At 37.7% G+C, this 19,345-nt stretch overlaps 1 protein-coding gene across 8 annotated transcripts in view; it reads left to right on the plus strand.

Moving 5' to 3' along the window:
* The first annotated feature begins 1,791 nt into the window (after positions 1-1,791).
* The window catches only part of pbx3b (pre-B-cell leukemia homeobox 3b), a 102,783-nt gene continuing 85,229 nt past the window's right edge, over positions 1,792-19,345 (plus strand). For 5 of the 8 annotated variants that reach the window (XM_051116258.1, XM_051116262.1, XM_051116260.1 and 2 more), the window contains exons 1-2: positions 1,792-3,289; positions 3,978-4,051. In XM_051116258.1, coding sequence (XP_050972215.1) covers positions 3,093-3,289; positions 3,978-4,051 — 271 coding nt within the window. In that variant the 5' untranslated portion in view covers positions 1,792-3,092. Of the gene's footprint in view, positions 3,290-3,971; positions 4,052-19,345 lie in introns of all 8 variants that reach the window. The other 3 variants (XM_051116257.1, XM_051116261.1, XM_051116259.1) reach the window with 1 other exon arrangement.

Below are 19,345 nucleotides of genomic sequence, written 5' to 3' on the forward strand. Positions count from 1 at the left end.
TATTGTATAAAATTATTAATAAATTATTATTATATTTCAGTCCGTGTTAAATCACTCCTTGGTCTCCCCTACATCAAAACTATATCTACTTAAATGCACTACATTTTTTTAAACACAATCTCTTTCTTTAATCTCATGATCTCAAAAGATGTTGTGATGTATTGAATATCACAAAGTTCTTAAAGTTCTAGGCATGCTGACAGATCCTTCTGTGATTCTTTTCGCATTGTTTATCCTCAACTAGCTCATCCCAGAGGAAGTTTTGATTTTCTGCATATCTGATTATTCGCTCTTTAATTAGCCCGTGTTAATTTCCCGTGTTGAGTGTGTCAGTGATGGAAGCAGTCCACAGGGCCTTCAGTCAGTTCATGCACTATGGAACGGGACTTTCTGGTGCCAGCTTTCACAAATTCTCAGCGTAGCATCACATGTTGGTGCCTTTGGAAGGGTGTCTGATTGACTTTCTTACTGTGCAAAAATTAACAGCTCTGTTTCCTCGGTATGTGTCTCTGATTCTTGGTAATTAGTCCCATCACATCAGTGGCTGTCATGTCACAAGTGCAACCCTGCCGAAATGCATTACCTCAACTATGGCACCAGAGGATTTCATAATGAATATTAACCTGTAGGTACATACAATGTCTTGTGGCAAAGTGCAACTTTTTTTTTTTTCTTTTTTTTTACTTACAAATAAAAAGAAATCGGCTTATATGTCTATACCTACTGATAAAATGAGCATAATAAGTAGAGTCACAAATGCTTTGGACCACTATAAATATACATTATTCATAACAACATGCAGCAAAGAAAAAAAAAATGAAATGGATAAAATAAAATGGTAACACTTTACAATAAGGTTCATTAGGTAACATTAGTTAACTACAATACTTAACATGAACTAAGAATAAACAATTCTTCTACAGCATTTATTAATTTACTTAATGCTAATTTCAGCATTTATTAATGCATTATTAAAATCACAAAATGTTTTTGTTAACAGTTGATGCTCTGAACTGAGAATAAACGACTGTATTTGTAGATTAAGTGTAATGTATTTAATATATATAAAAATGTAAAAATGAAGTAAACATGGGTTTAGACTATAAGCAGTTGAGAATTAAGTTTCTGATAAGGATGTAAACCGTAAATGTGAATAAAATGAACTCTTTAGAAAATGAAACAAAATATAGTGCCTTTTAGTAGAGTGTACAAATAATGGTAATTCTATGCAGCTTATTTATATTTCCTTTGTAATCGTTATTGGTGTGTGATGAGCTGTTATTTACCTCAGCACGGGAACAAAAAACATAGATGGTTTAGGTTTACGACTCTGAACAAAAGACGCGTATTTCAAACCGCAACAACGCCAGTCGACACGAAAAGTAGTGATTTGGAATCGGAAATACAGTGGTTTGGCGGGAAAGCCACAGTGGGTTTAGTAAGGCGTATGTAAGAAGCGAGGCAACCGGAGGAAGGCGCAGATATGTTTCAGTGTGTCTCTTTGCTTCAAGCCCACCGAGCAGTCTGCTACCATAGCAACTGCCGAGGAGCGCTGCGCAGCGCCGCCTGCTTTTGCAGTAGATGTCACCCTTGGCAACGGCCAATCAGAAGTTGATATCTCTCTGTACAACCGTAGCAAAGGTATTGCGCTCCGAGGGCGGGCGTTCTTGCTCAGCGGGAGCCGGCCATTGGTCGCCGGGGCCGTCACTCGTACGCGCACTCATCGCCGATTGGTTCGAGGCGTCTATTTCCAATATTATAAACATGTCCTCTGCTTTCCTGCCCCTGCGAGCACGGCTTGTTGGAGGCGACCATACTATGGTGTAAGGAAGCGAGGGGGCCCGTGCAATTCATTATTAGTTTGAATCAGACAATATAAAACTCCGACCTTTTGTTTGTTTTATTGGGAATGGTTATAATGTAACGGCATCTCAATGCACGGGCGCGCTTTTAAATGAGGCACGCGTAAAGTGGAGACTTAAACGCTGTTGATTTGATGTTCTGGTCTCATCATTATCATCACCAGCAGTATCATTAGTAGCTAACTGGCATTTTGTTTTCGGGGGCTTCGGCGAGAAGTGACAAGAATCTAAGACCCCTCCTCTGCAGGGCGGAGCGTGCATTTTGATGTCGATTTTGTATCTTTTTTTTCTTCTCTGACACGTCCGCACTGAGTGAATGGCATTGGCACATTGTCAATCGCTCACTACCGCTGCCATCAAACAACATAAAGCACACACAGCCTGCGCGCTCGACTCATAAATTTCCGCCAGCAGATATTTTTGCGCATCGCTTTATGGCGCGTGATTAATTTTTTCGCCAGTTTTTCTATTTTCCCTACTGAAAGTGAGAAAACTTTTTTATACGTTTTTATATTTTTTCCTACAATCTTTATAGCTCTGGTCGCCGGTGCTGATGGTTTAATTTATTTCACTCGGCTTCTTTTATTTTCTTATCTTTTTTTTATTTTTGGAAAAATCTTTTCAAAGGCAATATTTTGCCGGTCGTTCACACTCAATGTGCTTCTTTTAAATTGCATAATCATTAATTTTGATTAATTATTACTTTCCATCAGAGGCATGGGATGTTTTGCTTGCAACTCTTTGTAATACTACGGATTTGTCCAAGTTTTCCAGAAGCGCACAAGGCGAAATTATCCTAAGAAGAGCGCAAATAAGAATTCCAGACATCTGCAAAGGACCCCGGCTCTTCAGAGAAAAAGACAAATTGGCATGAAGATTCGGACAGGATTGAACGGGCAACCGCTGTCACCTGAACGCTGAAGTTTACTTCAATAATAGACAGAAGAAATATCATCGCTAATTTTCTCCAATGGACATTCATACAGGAGGATCAAAGACGATTTAAATCTCTTCCACAAAGTGATTCCCGGGACATCAGTTCCACTATATTTCATCCAGCGATTTATTGTATTTGCTGCGTTGCTTCACGCTCAATATTTTGTGCACGATAGCGACCCGTTAACCACCGCACATGAAATAATCAAGTTGTTTTTGCATGTGCATTATCCGACTTTATTTCACCCATCTCTGTGACTGAGCACGAGCGCATTGATTGTGTTGCGGCGGACTATGGACGAGCAAGCCCGGATCATGCAGGCTCTCGGCGGTGTCAGCCTGGCTGGTCACTCGGTACAGGGAGGCATGGCTCTGCCGCCTCCACATGGACACGACGGAACCGATGGGGATGGAAGAAAACAAGACATCGGTGACATTCTGCATCAGATCATGACCATCACCGATCAAAGCCTGGACGAGGCGCAAGCAAAGTTGGTGCATTTTTAATATATAAGCCTTTATATTGTTTGGTTTACATAGTCTTTATATTTATGCTTTCTCATTTTATTTTTTAAATAGCTTACAGTGCTTCCATTTACACGTTACAACAGCTAACTTTTATTTTACAGTACTGTCCACTCATTGAAACTCTTGTCCCAACAGTAATGTTAATATAGTAATACCTCGAGAGTCACGTTTGCATCTGAAATCCAGGTGAAGGTTAAAATTACAATTGTCTCAAGTTGTAAAGTTTAGACAGAATACCACAATTACTTTCCACTAAACTTGTAGCTGATATTAAAAATAGCCTAGCCTCTGACTTTTACATTGCAGGTAAAGTACTCAACACATGTGGGCATCTCATTAAAAGTTTCTACATCACACTTTCCTGCTTCTAAACTTAAGAAGGCCTTGATGCGTCTGCACACCGTAGCAACTACAAAACTTTTTAGTTGACAATTAATAGAAATATTAGTACTAATTTTACATAGCTTTGTCGTGAACTTCTGTGGTGTGTAAAGCCAGCTTTGCCTATATGCGTTTATCACTCTCAAACTAATGCTGTTTAAGGTTAAATTTAAACTCTAGACTTGATGTCTTATGAAGTTTTAATGCGACAGAATTATGAGTTTTAAGTGACTATATATCAATCTCGTCTCTTGCTCCCAAATGGCACAGGAAACATGGGCTCAACTGTCACAGAATGAAGCCAGCCCTCTTCAGTGTCCTCTGCGAGATCAAAGAGAAAACAGGTAAGATAATGCATACCCGAACAAAAAGGCAGCAAAATTACGCACAGACATCTCATGAAGAAAAAAAGCAACAGTACAGTGCCACTAATCCTTCAGACACCGCCATCTTTACATCTTTACTTTTTTTTTTTTTTTATTTGGTCGTCAGCGGAGTCCAGTTGTACCAAGCCAAATCCAGCATCCACATTTCTGTTCCCCACTTCTGAAAATGATTAGTTATAATTGGATATCTAAGCAAAAGAGTGCGATATACAATGATGAGCTTCACCCCCTCTGCGTTGCATCGTGAGGCTGAACTGAGTGCCTTCTTCTGGGGGCATGTATGAGAGAGGCACCCCGGCAGTTCCCTTGTTTACAGCGCGCTATTCTCACACCATCCATTTAATCTTTCAAGACCCACACTTGGTGAATTGTTAGGCAATTATGCATCTTCGGGATAGTCTGCATTTGTCATTGAGGATATGTTTGGTGCGGGGCTGGTGTTGTATATCAGCCTTGTTTTGTTTAATTGTACTAGTGCGAGTCCAGTGAGCGTTTACGCGTGTTCGTGATTCGGAGCGCGGTCCAATTCCTGCGCTCCTCTGCCTAATTATGCGACCAATTTACTGGATAATTATTGGCAGTATCGGCGGTCCTGCAGTTAATTATTGCTCCCATTTTATTATGAAAGACGCCAGCGCTGTGAAGGTTACACCGTTCACCGACACGTGCAAAGACGCTTGGCGTTATAGTGTCCTTGTTGGTTTTTTTGTTGTTGTGTTAAAACGGACTTGTTATGATTAGGAATGATCGATATGTCATTTATTATTAGTTGGATGTGAGCCTAACTTGTACAAATATTTAGATCACATAGTATACATGGACAAATATTTAAATCCTAATAATCTTGTCTTAATAATTTATGCAATTTATACTTAATTTCATGTGTGCTTAGAGTTTCATCTTGATTTCTTTATCAGTAATTAAATGCGAAGTGGTTGAAAAAAGTGTAATGAAACTTACTTTTGCACCACTAGAATTTAAAGCTGTAATTAATTTTGGTAATTGTTGATTATTATTATTTTATTTTACAGTGTATGCTATGACTTAACTGACTACTGACGGAGATCTTACACAAGTGTTGTTGTTGTTGTTTTTTTTTGTAAATTTAATGATTTTACTAAAGCCAAGCACTGATCCTGAGTGGAAACCATACTTTAATTTATCACTAACAACATTTAGGGACTTTTTATAAATTAACTGTTGTGGCAAAATCACAAACGCACGTTATCGTGCCAAATGTGGCTCATGTGTGACACCACTTTGTTGTAGCCTAATTAAAAGTGTGTTATGGAAGTGGAAAAAATATCTATTTTTTTGAGTGCATATGAAATGTCTTTAACAAACAGAAAAATTCTGTCTCCACTTTTTCTGACGCTTAAGCACCTCTGAAATAGTCTGTTGCGCGCACTGTAAATGAAGTCCAATGACAGATACAACATCAATTCAGCATGTGCGTTACCAAGGCTATACCGCCTGCCCCAATGACACGGAACATTAGCATATGTCACTGTCTCACAAAAGACAGTTTTTTTTTCTTTGAGGGAGAAATCAGCACCCGTTGAAACAGAATGAGTTCAGTGCGTCCAGTAGCTTAGTGGATGTAATTTAATGTGCAGTTTTCCCTTGATGCTGCGACGGTTAACAAACGCGTGTGATGTGCGCAAAGGCGCGCGTTCTGCAATCATGCAGGGCGCAGGTATAAAGAGAGAATGACCACATAACCAGATATGCAGAATCCAGAGAGACCCTAAGATAAGGGGGCTTTTACCAGGAATGTGCAGTATGTATTTCTGGATAATGCGGAAGGAGAATAGCAGAGCGAAACCTGTAAGGTGAGCCCAAAATACAATGGCAAACGCACTGAGTTAGACTAATAACCGTGCTTTTGTCTTCACTTTTTAATTTTTAAGCATAAGAAACTGAAAGCTTATTTTATAGCATGTTAAAATAAGCTTGTTTTGAGTGCTATTTTTAAAAATAAACTTATATGTATGAAGTTTATAAATAGGTTCACAAATGATTCATTTAATTTTTGAAAGAAAGGGATGGTTCACATACTAGAGCTTAAATCGGATTTTTGAACAAAGATGAATACATTTATTCAGATATCAGGTCATGTGTTTATCAAGTCTCTGTGTGGTTGTATGGGCAGAATAATGCTTTGCCAGATTTGTGGCCTTTGTGTGGCTTATAAGCAGAAGTGGCTGGAGGAAGATCATAAAACTTAATGAACTTCTCGGCCGTTGGAGGTCTCAACTGCGGGAGGGCAAGGCCCTGATCCACCGCCCGGTCTGCTTGAGTTCTTTATGCCTGTCCAGTAATGGATAGAATAAAAGAAGTTAAAAAAAGGGAGAAAACAATTGATTACTAAATGTGTTGCTGTACCTTGACAGCTTAAAGTGGCTATTGTCGTGTCTCAAAATTAAGTTTTGTTTTTACATTTGCGTTTGTTGTGAGGTGATTTAAATTATGTGTGTGTGTGTACATATATATATATATATATATATATATATAACTTTAGTTATGAGTGAATTGTGTGTTAATGTGCGCATGTAATACCTTTCTTTTCAAATTCCATTCTTGTGTTTTAACGATTATTCATATTTGCTTACAAAACAGTTAAATATAGCATACTCATAGCATTATTTATGCATAACTTTTCCATTTAATTTTCCATTGTACAAGTATTTTGATTATTTTAAACCCACCTCCAGCTGTTGACTGTGCTTCCATGTGCACCTATCATGTTACGTTTAATACAGCTATGTCCCTTATTACATTATAGCTCTAATTAAATATGCATAAAGAGTAGAGTCCCTAAGTATGCTAATTATTTAAATGAGCTTGTTTACTAGCTCAGTTGCTGTAATCTCGGTTAATCCCTTTGACGCTGCCTGTTTGAATGGTTTCTTTTTTTCTTCCCCCTTCTTAACGCATCCGGACTAATTTCCTAACAAGCTTCATTCTGCTAATTTGTTTATTAACTCACAAGTGAACACAAGCATGATATTTTCCTGCTTCGTACATGTATGTTCGCTTTTTATTGTTTCCCGCTCTAAGATTTTTCAACTTGTTAAATGATTTCAAAAACAGTAGCTACTTAAATTTACCTGCTATGGTGTGCAGGTTTTGAGAGATGAGGAAAGCTGTCATTTTCTTTTCTTTTCTATTTTTTTTTCTCCACAGGCCCGTTGAAGGACATTGTCTCATCAGAGTGATAAGAGAGACTTCCACTGATAAGCATGCTACTACTGCTACTCCTTGTTGTTTTTTTTCCAGCCAAACACATCTTCTGGAAGCTTTTTTTCTCCTTTAGCGCACCACACACATACCTAGTGAACACCTAGTGTCAGAGCTGTATGTACATTTCGCTTATCGTACTCAACAGATGCGTAGAAGAAATGAGAAGTTAAGGGGTTGTCGTCAAGGTTTCGTGCCTGCAGTGAGAGCAAATCTGTGAAAATGAAAAACTACGACGTGATTAAGTCGCTGAAAGTTGGCGCGCATTTAGCGCAGTCTCTGCAACTTGTTGTGCGTGTTCTGACAATTTATGTTTGTCTTTAACCAGATAATTTTGCTTTCTTGTAATTAGTAGTTTTCATCGTTGAGCTTAGTGTATGTGTGATATTGATATTGTACAGTTTGTGCCATGCAGTCACTGCTAAATGTATCTGTCTTTATACAATAAGAGAAAATGCTAACAACTGCCAGTGCTGATGTATGAATAAGTTCCAATCGGAGAGATTTCTTGGCCTTGTATTTGTGAATCACAGCAGAGAACAGAGCTTTGAAAAGATGAAACATTCATTGTTGCTTTTGGATCTGATGCAAAGGGGGCTTAAAGGCGAAAAAGGGTAAATCAAACCTGAAGTGTTTGTACTGTAACTATGTAAACAGTGAGAAGGAAAAGCTGTGTATGTACATCTGTTTGTAGAGCGAGCGAACAGAGATGATGTGTGTGACTGTTCGGGATGCATGAGTGTGTACCTTTGCCTCGACTATGAGAATGTCAGGGATGTACGCATTTGCACCCCCAAAAAACGTCTGATCTTAACTTCCTATCGCTGATTGCGAAGCTTGTGACTGACAAACGTCGTGTTGACAAGTACAAAAAACCACGCCGAGTTAATTGTCAGATTAACCGCAGATTACCGCAAATTCAAAGTCTTGTCGGGCTGATAGGTTTGAGTTGTTTTTGGGATCCCCGGGGCACTGCGGAGAATCGGCATGAAAAAAATTTCTTTCTTTCTCTTTTTCAAAGAGTGGCTGGGCTAGATGATGTGAAAGAGAGAGAGAGAGAGGGTGGGAGGAGGAGGAGAGGAGAGAGATACATACATGGTGGATAAATGGATAGAAGCGTTTTGCAATGCAAAGCTGTCTGTAGTGTTGGGGAGCTTTCTTGGCACTCCACTAACTGCTACTGGAGGCCCTGAGTAGATTTCCCCATTGCTAATGCCCTAGAAGTATTAATTCACTTTGATATGCTAATTAGAGGGCATTATGCAAGAAATGAGATTAAGTGGCAGCGTGAAGTCATTTGCCTGTCAGTAAATTGAGTGTTTTTAGCAGGAGGGGTTTGTTTTTTTTCTTCCCCTTCCACTTTCTCTCGCTTTTGCATTTAAATGAATCAAATGAAGGGAATGTGGCAGAATGCTTGAAAATCATTTTTTTGTTAGCAGATGCTGTTTTCTTTTTTCTGTTTTGCTTTCTCAGTCTATCCCTCTCTCCCCTTTTTTTCTTTTTTCAGGTGTCTGGTTTTCTGAGGAAAACTTGTGAGGTCTGTGAGGTGGCTATTTTTCACATAATAACACTATGTCATTCGCTCTCACTCCTGGTAACATTTGATTTGGTGGTGTAATTAACAAATCAGATTATTGTAGTTTAATGCCGTTAACATATAATCTGTCGGATCCTGGCTACAGGATGGAGAAATCTCAGCAGAAGCCTTAACGTGTGGAGAATAAACTTGTCTAGTTTGTTTCGAGAGGGAATACAGAAGTACAGCGGCGAATTGAGGAAGACCTCTGCTGGGTTGACTGTGTGCTAATCAGACGGCGTGTGTGTGTGTGTGTGTGAGCGCGTGTGCTCGGGTTGTTTGCTTTCTCTCCGCCGGTAGAGAGCAAGGCTGGCGGCAGCAGTGGCAGATGCAGCGGGAGCAGCGAGGAATAACAAAGGTGAAAGATTACCTCCATATGGCATTTCTGACCAGGAAAGAGAGAAAGAAGGGAGGGGGGGTTAGGTGTGCTCCGAAGCAACACTCCTTTCTGAAGTGAGGTTTAATCAATACAGAGAGATTACAGAAAACTATTACAGGGCCAAAATCATAGGCTCCTCTTTCTCTCTCGGTTTCTCTCCTCTTCCCTTGTTTGCTGCCTCGGCGGCGGCTGCCTGCCTATTGACTTGTTGTTTTTCTGACCTTTGACTCATCAAGTTCAGAAACGGGAGGTCTGGAGGAGAGACTGCAGGAAGCCGGCAGTGTGGCCCCCGCTGCGCTGTTCCCCCCGCGCACGCACACACACATACACACACGTACGCTATTTTTCAGTGAAGGGCTGCATGTTGTTATTTGTGCATCTGCGGCGAGACCCTTCTTTGTGCACTCTGAACCGGCTGAATTAATTTGTAGGCACCGTCGTAATTAACCACATGCGAGGCCGGCTAAAAGCATTACCTTGAAAAAATGGAATGCAAGGATTTCGAGAGTAAGCGTTTCTTAAACCCTCGGGGACCATTCATTTTGAGGCGCCCCGACAAAGCGGTAATGAGCCAACTAAATCTACCCTGAAGTTAATTTGACATCTGCTGGGTTATTGTTGTTATTACTTGAATTGTTATTGTTATATATATTTTTGGTATATATTTTCTGTTCTGAAGTATCCGAAAGTGATATTTTCAATATCAATTGAATGGATTAGTATGATTGCGACGGCTCATTTTAATACTCCATAATTACAGATTATTAATTAATGAGAGAACATACTCATTAATTGTTTGCTAATTACGAAATAACAAAGGAGCACTTAACCATGAAACTATGAAAAATTGACTCGGGCTCGTGATCCATATTTGTGTAGGTGGGAAGCCGTGTGTCTCAGTCTCTTTATGACATCATCACGAACCCAGTCGTTACGATCCAAAGTAAATATTAGTGAGCGTCAACCTCCTCTCTCGCCTTTAGTTACAATAGCACAAGCTTTTCTTTTTTTTTTCCCTCCCCAAATGCCTGAGTAAATGTATGCAGCCTGCAATAGAAAGCCATTCAGCAGTGGAGACAATTGACTTTGGGCTGCTTTTTGTTCCCGTCTGCCCCAGCGATGCGTCTGCAGTGACAAGATAGTGTAAGGCAGAATGGCTTCTGCTCAGCAGGGCGCCTGGACTCCTGAATGCCGTGGCCTCTCTCTCTCTTTATCTCTCTGTCCTTCTCTCTCTTCCTCGGTTTCTTTCCATTACACGACTTGGTGTTTGAAATCGAGGAAGAGTGACTGCTATCTTCCTTACAGTGCCGTAAAAACCCTGGTAGAAGAAGGTGGGTATGGAAAAGAAAGAGCAGATGAAGGAATTAACAAAAGAAAGAGCGAGGGTACGGATGGATGTCAGGCTTCCGAGAGGTAAAAAGAATGCAAAAAAAAAAAAAGGAGAGGAGAAAATCTGTAATCGCAAGCTTTCACGTGCTTGGAGCATTTGTCTTTTTTCGAGGAAATGTTCCCACTCTGTGCCTTGTCAGACATATTTTTACATATATGAGGCTAATCTACTTCTCGTTGCGTATGGCAAAGGCTTAGCAGTACGAATAACGCAGCTATGCACAAATGCACTGACATTCACATCGGTTTGATTTCTCACTGTACTTATCCACCATAGCTTCAAATCTTTGAGATCCATAGTCGATTTTTTTTGTACATTTTTTGTTGTTGTTGTTTATGCTTCCGTAACACATTAGCTATGCAAATAAGCCTTTTATGGTGTAAAATGTTGGCAGGTTTGTTACGAAATGTCTCGATTTTACATTCAGCAAAGGCAGAGGTGGTGAAAATGCTGTTGGAATGACTCAAACTTGAAAATAGAACATGTTGCAGGTCAGATTCAAACCTGTTTTTCCCCTATGAGCACCAAGGTTTAGTGTGTCTAGTCTCTGTGCATTAGGCATAGAGTGTGCACCTCCCTGGAATATGTACGGCTGTTATTTGCTTGTCTTATTCCTAAATTGCCTCTTGATTCCTCAACACACACACATTTGTCCAACCCCTTCTTCGTTCTACCCAGTCCAAGATGAGCTCATGTTTCATTTAATTATCTCTGACTGCAGATTGCTCCTGTAGCCTGTCTATGAGGAAGTGGACATGAAATGGTTGATAAACATCTTTTTAAACTACTTTTACCTCATAGTTTTATTTTGTCTTTTAAAAAAACAACTCTAAAATCAGTATGCTATATATATATATATATATATATATTTTTTTTTTTTCCACCTTGATCCTTGACCTACAATTTAACTGGTGTCACCTACATGCTCTTTTATTATATATGCACACACATATTCCTCAGATGCGGCGACTGCCGCAAACCTCTGATGAATCTCACATCACCTTTGAATTGTCAGCTATCCTTTGCCGTTTAACTAAATTGTGCTCTGTATTGAAACATTAAATTTTCATTTAAAAAAAGTAAATGTTCCCACCCGGCACTGCTGTTTTAATATTTTACATCCCCCCCCACTCGCCCTGTCATCTGTATATGAAATAAGTGCAATTTGTGATGCGTTGTCATCAATAATTTTGTCACCAGGGCGTAAAAGCTGTGAAACACCCATCCACCCACAGCAGTGTTTGTGTCGCATACGGAGCAAACTGTGATGCGATGAGCAATGCTAACGTTGGACAAACGTTTGGGATATGATATTTGTGTAACTCAATTCATACAGCGCTGTCTAACACATGTCCCATTTGTTATTGACACAATGTTCATAGGCTGTTATGTGCAGTTTTATATAGATATTTTCAATATTGCAAGCAGGGGTACAACATTCAGTAATGGAAATAAAACCTTTTTTTTCTGTTGAATTATTCTCAGTGTTGTGTTACACTGATTTATGTTCAACACGGCACAAAAATAAAGCCAAGGCTTTCAACCAGGAACCCTCTGGGGGCTCATGAAGGTACTGTAGGGGGTCCTTAGACTTATGTAGAATATTTTTACATGTATCTCAAAATGTATTTCTTAAAATGTATGGTAGTGAGGCACAAACTTTTTTATAATCTGATTTGCTTTTGTGGGGCCCTATGATATCTGTTTTATTTGTTCTCATGTTGCGTTTTATTTATTTTTTTTATTTTTTTTTTTCTTTCTTTCGTTTTTTTTCTAGACTCTGTTTTAATGGTTAAATTAAGTAATATTAATCAAAGATCATGTCTAATTAATTGAAATCATGAAATGTACACAGTTTACAAGCAATTTATTTAACAAGAATGTAAGAAAAAATACATTTTAAGGCACTATGAAATACATTTTTGTGTTTTTTGTTTTTTCCTCAAATTTTGATTCTATTTTAATGGTTTCATTAAAATGTAAAAATCAAAAACATTTCTAATTAATTTGTTTTATTTAAAAAATTCTTCTTATTTATTTTTTCAGAAATAATGTGTCGTATATTTACATTTTTCTGGTGAATAAATTCTGGTAAATATTTTTTTCTGTTAAATATTCCTTAAAAAAATAATGTTTTAATAACAATTTTATTAGTAGTAGTAGTAGTACCACTACATTAAGTAGTATATTTCTGTCACAGTTTCTTCAAGTTAAACCAAACTTTTATTTTGATGTGTTGCTGTTAAGACCTTTAAGTTTCTGTTTGTATATGATATGATATGATAGTTTTTTTTTTTTTTTTTTTTAACAAGAAATGGTAAAATACTCACGTAGTGACTCTCAGAGCATTATTTATATGTTCATGTAGTCATATATCGATGCGGCAGAGGCTGAAAAGACTGTGAGCGCCAATCGCTTCAGTATGTGGTAAATGAAACCGTGAGTTTGCACCATTCATTCACACAGAGACATGCTGGATTCATATTTAAATAGTATTTTTGCGGCTTAATATTGACAGACACACATTATGTGTACTGACCTAGTTTTGATTTATTCATCCCAATTTTTTAAAATTCTGTGAATTCTACAATAAATTCCATTTTTATGACTGGATTCTGCAAATCATAGGCACTGCATTTGTTAAATCATGGTTTTATGTTCTATGTTGGACAACATATTGGCACAATGAATCACTGGCATGGAAAAAGAAGTAAAGGTAATTTTTCAAGCATTTTTATCAATTGGCAGAGAGTCTAGTTGTGTGGTCCCCATGTCGGAAAAAGCTGACAGTCCTTGAAATTAAGGAAATATTACCTGGAGCCCTGGAAGGTGACGTTTAGGTTTCAGGAACCACCCAGAGAACGTTAAACTAGTACAGTTGTGCAGTACAATTATTCCTCCTCCACTACTCGTACAGACCTGCAAATATCTCTGGCACGATTATTAATTTAGCAGGTGATTACACAATCCGAGTGCATTACTCAATTCCGTCTCAAAATCTTTAACGTCTCCCACTGAGGTAATGTCCAAGTACTTTCCAAGAGGCTTTCTTGGGTCACCACTCTGGTTGCAGGACCCCGGCTCCGCGCGGCTATCCGGCAGAACCTGCATCACTGTCAGAATGCTTATTAGCACAAAAAGGGTCAGGTGGGAGGGGAGGGGAGGAGAGTGGTCCTCTCATTGTAATGACATCGCTATTTATAGATCTCCATTTCATTAGCCTCCTCTGTTTCAGTGGTGAGATTTCCTCAAGGGGCAGAAGATGCAAGTCCATATACTTCCTCATGTACTGTCCTCATGTGTGTAATATGCAGTGTTTGTCGATGCACACTTGTTTTTCTAGGGCAGAACTACTGCATAGCCATGTCTGTGTTTTATTTTTAAATATTTGGATTCATTTTTGTAGCAGTTATATTTTCATTCAGTTTAATGATAGTTATTGTCACATATAGATTTAAAGAAAGTTTACATATTTGTTTACAAAGTTTGCTTTCTAAAGATTATGTGTTAAGAATATCTGAAAAATCAGTATTTTAATGTATTTTTCAAGCTCAGGCCAGTTTGCCTGATGTGTGTGCAGAAATCCAAACGTTTCCTTTAATGGTAAATTAGACTGAAGTATAAGCCTGTGTTTTATTTTTTTGCCTAAAGCAGCATTTCAGGGTCTTATTCTCCCCACAGCACTGCTCTGTCCTCCCCTCTTCCTATTTGCATTCCTCAAATGAAGTCCCTGTGCCATTGTTCCTTCAGCATTTCATACGTTAGAATGATATATTGAAAGCAGAAATGGGAAAAAGACTGCAACGCAATGAAATTTTAATCAGCGTCTTCTGCTGCTTTAACAAGGCAAATAATTCTTATTGGCTGCTGTGTTAAGATTTCTAATATTTAATTCATAACAAAGCTGGCGTTATTCTGCCGCGGCCTTGACAAGCCTCGCTTCGTCTGCACGGAACAGCGGCTAAAAAAAAACCCTATAAGCAGACGTAAACGTCCGAAAGCTAGCGGGCAGCGTCCTCAAGAGTGGTTTCTAAAAAATCGACTACTAGGCATTCCTTGGATTTAATCGCTGGAGGGGTTATATATCGATTGATTTGCACTTATTTATTTAACATCAAGAAACCAGCCTAATGCCATCGCTCACTTTGACTGTGGCGTTTTCGGTTAATGCTCACACGTTTAATGCTCCCTTTTTTTTCCTAGTTAAACATACACTCCCATGAATAAATGACCCTCACATAGTTGACAGGAAGTTTTAAAGCTAATCCGCTACTAGAACTGAAAAGTTAAATGCTAATGTTTGTGTTTTCGTGACCATGGGGACATTTACAGTCTTGGGTGAGGAAACAAGAAAAAAGGTATGCAGGCTATGCAGTGTATCTCACAGAGAGTAAACTGTTTAACTCCCAACTGAACGAGTGAGATTTACGCTACGTGTTGCTAACGGTGCTGGAGGGAATGCTGCTCTACCCAACTCTTCCATCTTTATACATCCCAACAGTTAAACAATCCGAAAGCCTCAAATAAATGTAACATCCTCGCTTTCTCAAGAGTACATAGTGAGCTGCCTACATAGGCAGCATTTTAAGGCAATATAAGCGCTGTTTTTAACATAGTCAACAATTATACTACTATAATACCTTGTTACAATTAAATCCAAAGGCATCATCACATTTGTACCAAATGATGGCAGTTCCAGAAAGTATTGTGGTGAGCTTAGGCAAAATAAGTTAATAAATGAGATAAAATAAAAATTTAAAACATAATAAATATATAAATAATAAATAAACAAATAAATAAATATACACAAGGACTGTAAGTAAAATATATGCAAATACCATCATTTAGTTTGAGGTAAAATATTTCAATTTGATAAGAAATGCTCAAGGCTGCATTTACTTGATCAAAAGTAGAGTAAAACAATATTGTGAAATATTGTTACAATTTTAAATAACTTTTCTGTTTTAATATTTCAAAATGTAATTTATTTCTGTGATGATAAAGGTCTTCAGTGTTACATGATCCTTAAAAAATAATTGATCACTGTTTTTTTTTTATATGTATAAGCTAGTTATGCTCTATAATGTTTTTTTTTTTTTTTTTTTTTTTTTAAAGCTGATAATTTTTTCTAGGTTTCTATAGAGAACAGAACGTTCAAAAGAACAGCATTTATTACATTTAATTTCTGTTATTACGTTATAATTGTCTTACTGAATAGAAGTATGAATCCTTTTTTCAAAATGAATTAAATTAAATTAAAAACTAAATAAATGAAAACTGTAAGTGAAATATATGCAGTAAATATCACCATTTAGGTAAAGTTTTTCAATGTTTTTGAAAGAAATGCTCATTAGGGCTGCATTTACTTGATCAAAAGTACAGTAAAACTAAAAAAAAATATTGTTATATGTTAAATAACTCTTTCCTGTTTTCAGTGACACAATCCTTTAAAAATCATTGATTTTTCTTATTATACGTGTTAAAATCAGTTACGCTGCAAAATGTTTTTGGTTTTGTGGACGCTGATCATTTTTTTTCTAGGTTTCTGTAGTGAACAGAAAGTTCAAAACAACAGTATTTATTACATTAAATGTCTATTATTACATTACTTTACTGTCATTTTTGATCAGTTTAATGTGTTCTTACTGAATAAAAGTGGTAGTTCTTTTCCAAAAAATAAAATAAAATTAAAACAAATTAAAATAAATAAATAAATTGCTGACCCTAATTTTTTTGAACAAGCGTATGGAAAGAAATAGATCAATGTGTTTTTTTTAAATGATTATTTTTATCCAACATTTATGTGTGTTATTTATTTCTTTATTAGAGTAGTGCACCATTAGTTAAGCAACATGCCAACTTGATATCAATTGCCAGTTGAGCGAACGCTATTTATGTTCCGATTTTTCCATCTACGCAGAGCGTTCCAAATCAGTCACTTATGATGTTCCGTGATAGTCAGAAGGCAGCTGCCTGTGTAGGCAGTAGGCAGCAAGGCGGCTCTCTAGGTTTTGAAACAGAGCTTGTCTCTTCACCCTAAGCCCTTGAAGTTCATTTTTGTAAGCTGAAGCAACGGAAAGATGGCGCAGGGCCAGCCGGAGCTAGGTGCTGTCTCATGTTTCAGTGAGAGGGGGCAGATCCTGTTCTGGGCTCATGGTGAAATGGCTTAATTGGTGTCAGAGCCCCTGGGATAGTCTCTCTCTTTCTTTCTGTCTTTCTTTCTTTCTTTCTCTCTCTGGTTATCTCTCTCTCTTTCCCTTTCTCAATGTGTGCTCTGAAAAGCGACTCCTCTCCTCTCCTCGCCTCTCCTCGCCTCTCCTCTCCTCTCCTCTTCTCTCCTCTCCTCTCCTCTCTTCTTCTCGGTTAGTGTGTGCTGCTTGAATGAGAGTGAGCAGCACCATAACAATACTTGCTGATGTTTGGGATGACAGAAATGAATACGCACTCAGCTCCTGGGAAAGTGGTGATTAATGGCAGCGAGTAGGGGAACACTGTCCTTTCCTTCTGCTACACTTTGATGGGGATTGAAAAGCGGTAGAAGAAAAGGGGCAGGTTTTTATTCTCTCGCAACACGGAGGTCATCCTCGAGTACATTATTGCTATTTCCTGCTGCCTTTCACTCCATTTTCTTTGCTGTTCTCACTTCTCCATCCTCTGTGTTGTATGTTATTGTCGGATGGAGGTCCTCGCTGTGAAATTGTCCTATTGAGGTGCTGACGGTAGTGGTTGATTGATATGGGATTTTCCATGGCTATGTATTGCCCCAAAAGTTTGGGGTTGGTCAGATTTTCAAGATGTTTTTGAAAGAAGTCTCTTATGCTCACCAAAGCTGCAAAAATACAGTAAAAGCAGTAACATTGTGAATTATTATTGCAAATTAAAATCGGTTTTCTATTTTAATATATTTTTAAAATGTAATTTATTCCTGTGATGCAAAGCTGAATTTTTAGCATCATTACTGCAGTCGTCAGTGTCACATGATCATTCATAAATCATTATAATATGCTGATTTGCTGCTTGAAAACAGTTGTACTGCGTAATATCTTTGTGAAAACTGTGAAGCATTTTCAGATTTTTTTTTTTTTATGAAAAAAGCTTTTTTTTTTATTTTTGTAAGATTTTTTAAATTTGAAATAGAAATCTTTTGTAACATTATAAACGTCTTTACTGAAGTTTATGCACATGAAACAGTAGGCAAAAATAATAAATGTACATTATAAAATGTGACTAAGTATACAATTGTATATACAATTCTGGTAACTTTCTGGTAGCTTTTAAAAAGGAGTAGAAATCATTTTATTTTGCTTTATATATCACTTTTACACTGCAAAAAATAATTTTCTTACATAGTGTTTTTGTCTTGTTTTTTAGTATAAATATCTAAACATTCTTGAATCAAGATGCATTTACTTGACAAGTAAAATCACTTCAGATATTAAGTTTTATTTTCTAAAATAAATAAATAAATAAATAAACATGTTGTTAGTTTTTTCTTAAAACAAGCAAAAATATATAACAGTGGGGTAAGAGAAATAATCTTAATTCAAAGGCTAAACAAGATTATTTTTCTTATCCCATTGACAGATATTTGTGCTTGTTTTAAGCAAAAGCTAAACATTTTGATAACTTTTTAGAAAACGATTTAATATCTTAAGTGAATTTACTTGTCAAGTAAATGCATATATTGAATTAAATTCTGCATATATGCTGTATTTATACTAGAAAACAAGACAAAAATACTTAGTAAGAAAATCATTTTTAGCAGTGTAGTAGATACAAACAAAACAGGTAATGCAATAAAAAAACAGCGTTTTTTTGTCAAAGTTGAAGAATATATTTTTTAATTAAAATATAGTACAGTTTTTTAAATAAGTAATACTTACAGTGGGAACCTTTTTAGTGTACTTGCGGAAAATAATTTTTAAGCCTAGTTAAAATCATTCCACAATTCACAGAATTTGACTCGATCTGATTTCGTGCACAGTGTGTATTCATGCCTTCATACCAGTTAAGATAGTGAGGTTAATTACTGTCACACAGTTTTTCTTCCTTCACTCTGTTCTTTCTCTCCCTGGCAGTGGCAGGGTCCCAGGGACATCGCCTCAGTTACTTGTTAATTCATTTAATCAGGGATCTTGGCACTCTGCTCTTCTCCTGGCTGGTGCAGTAATCTTATTTAGAGCGAGACGCAGAGGAAACCGCATGTCCGCGACCTGAGACTTTCATCCCTGTCAATACACACACCGCTCCGCTCAGCACAGCAGAGTTCTGACGCAAGCCGATCCATCCTTCCAATATTTACACTTCATATATTTCACATGCACTAAGCTTTTTGTTTGGTCATCAGACACACAAAAGTTCCACTCGTAAGACCTTTGTATCCGGCCTTTGATTTAAAGCTCAAATATCAAATCCTCTTTTTGATCACGATACCTGCGGTGCACGGTTTCATTTCGCATCAAAGTTGAAATAGGTGAACCGAATTCGATGACACGCGGCGGTCGTGATATCATTATCTATTGTGTCCTACTAGAGACGGCATGCATTTTTAATCACGCGTGCCACGGCGCTCCGTTCATCCCTTCGTGTGATTCCTTACGTTTCAGAAAAACAAGTGGACCAGGTCTGCGCCTGCGATCCAGGGCCTTTGGTGAAGTCTCGTAGCTG

This window comes from Labeo rohita, chromosome 8 (assembly GCF_022985175.1).
Source record: "Labeo rohita strain BAU-BD-2019 chromosome 8, IGBB_LRoh.1.0, whole genome shotgun sequence".
Taxonomy (NCBI): Eukaryota; Metazoa; Chordata; class Actinopteri; order Cypriniformes; family Cyprinidae; genus Labeo; species Labeo rohita.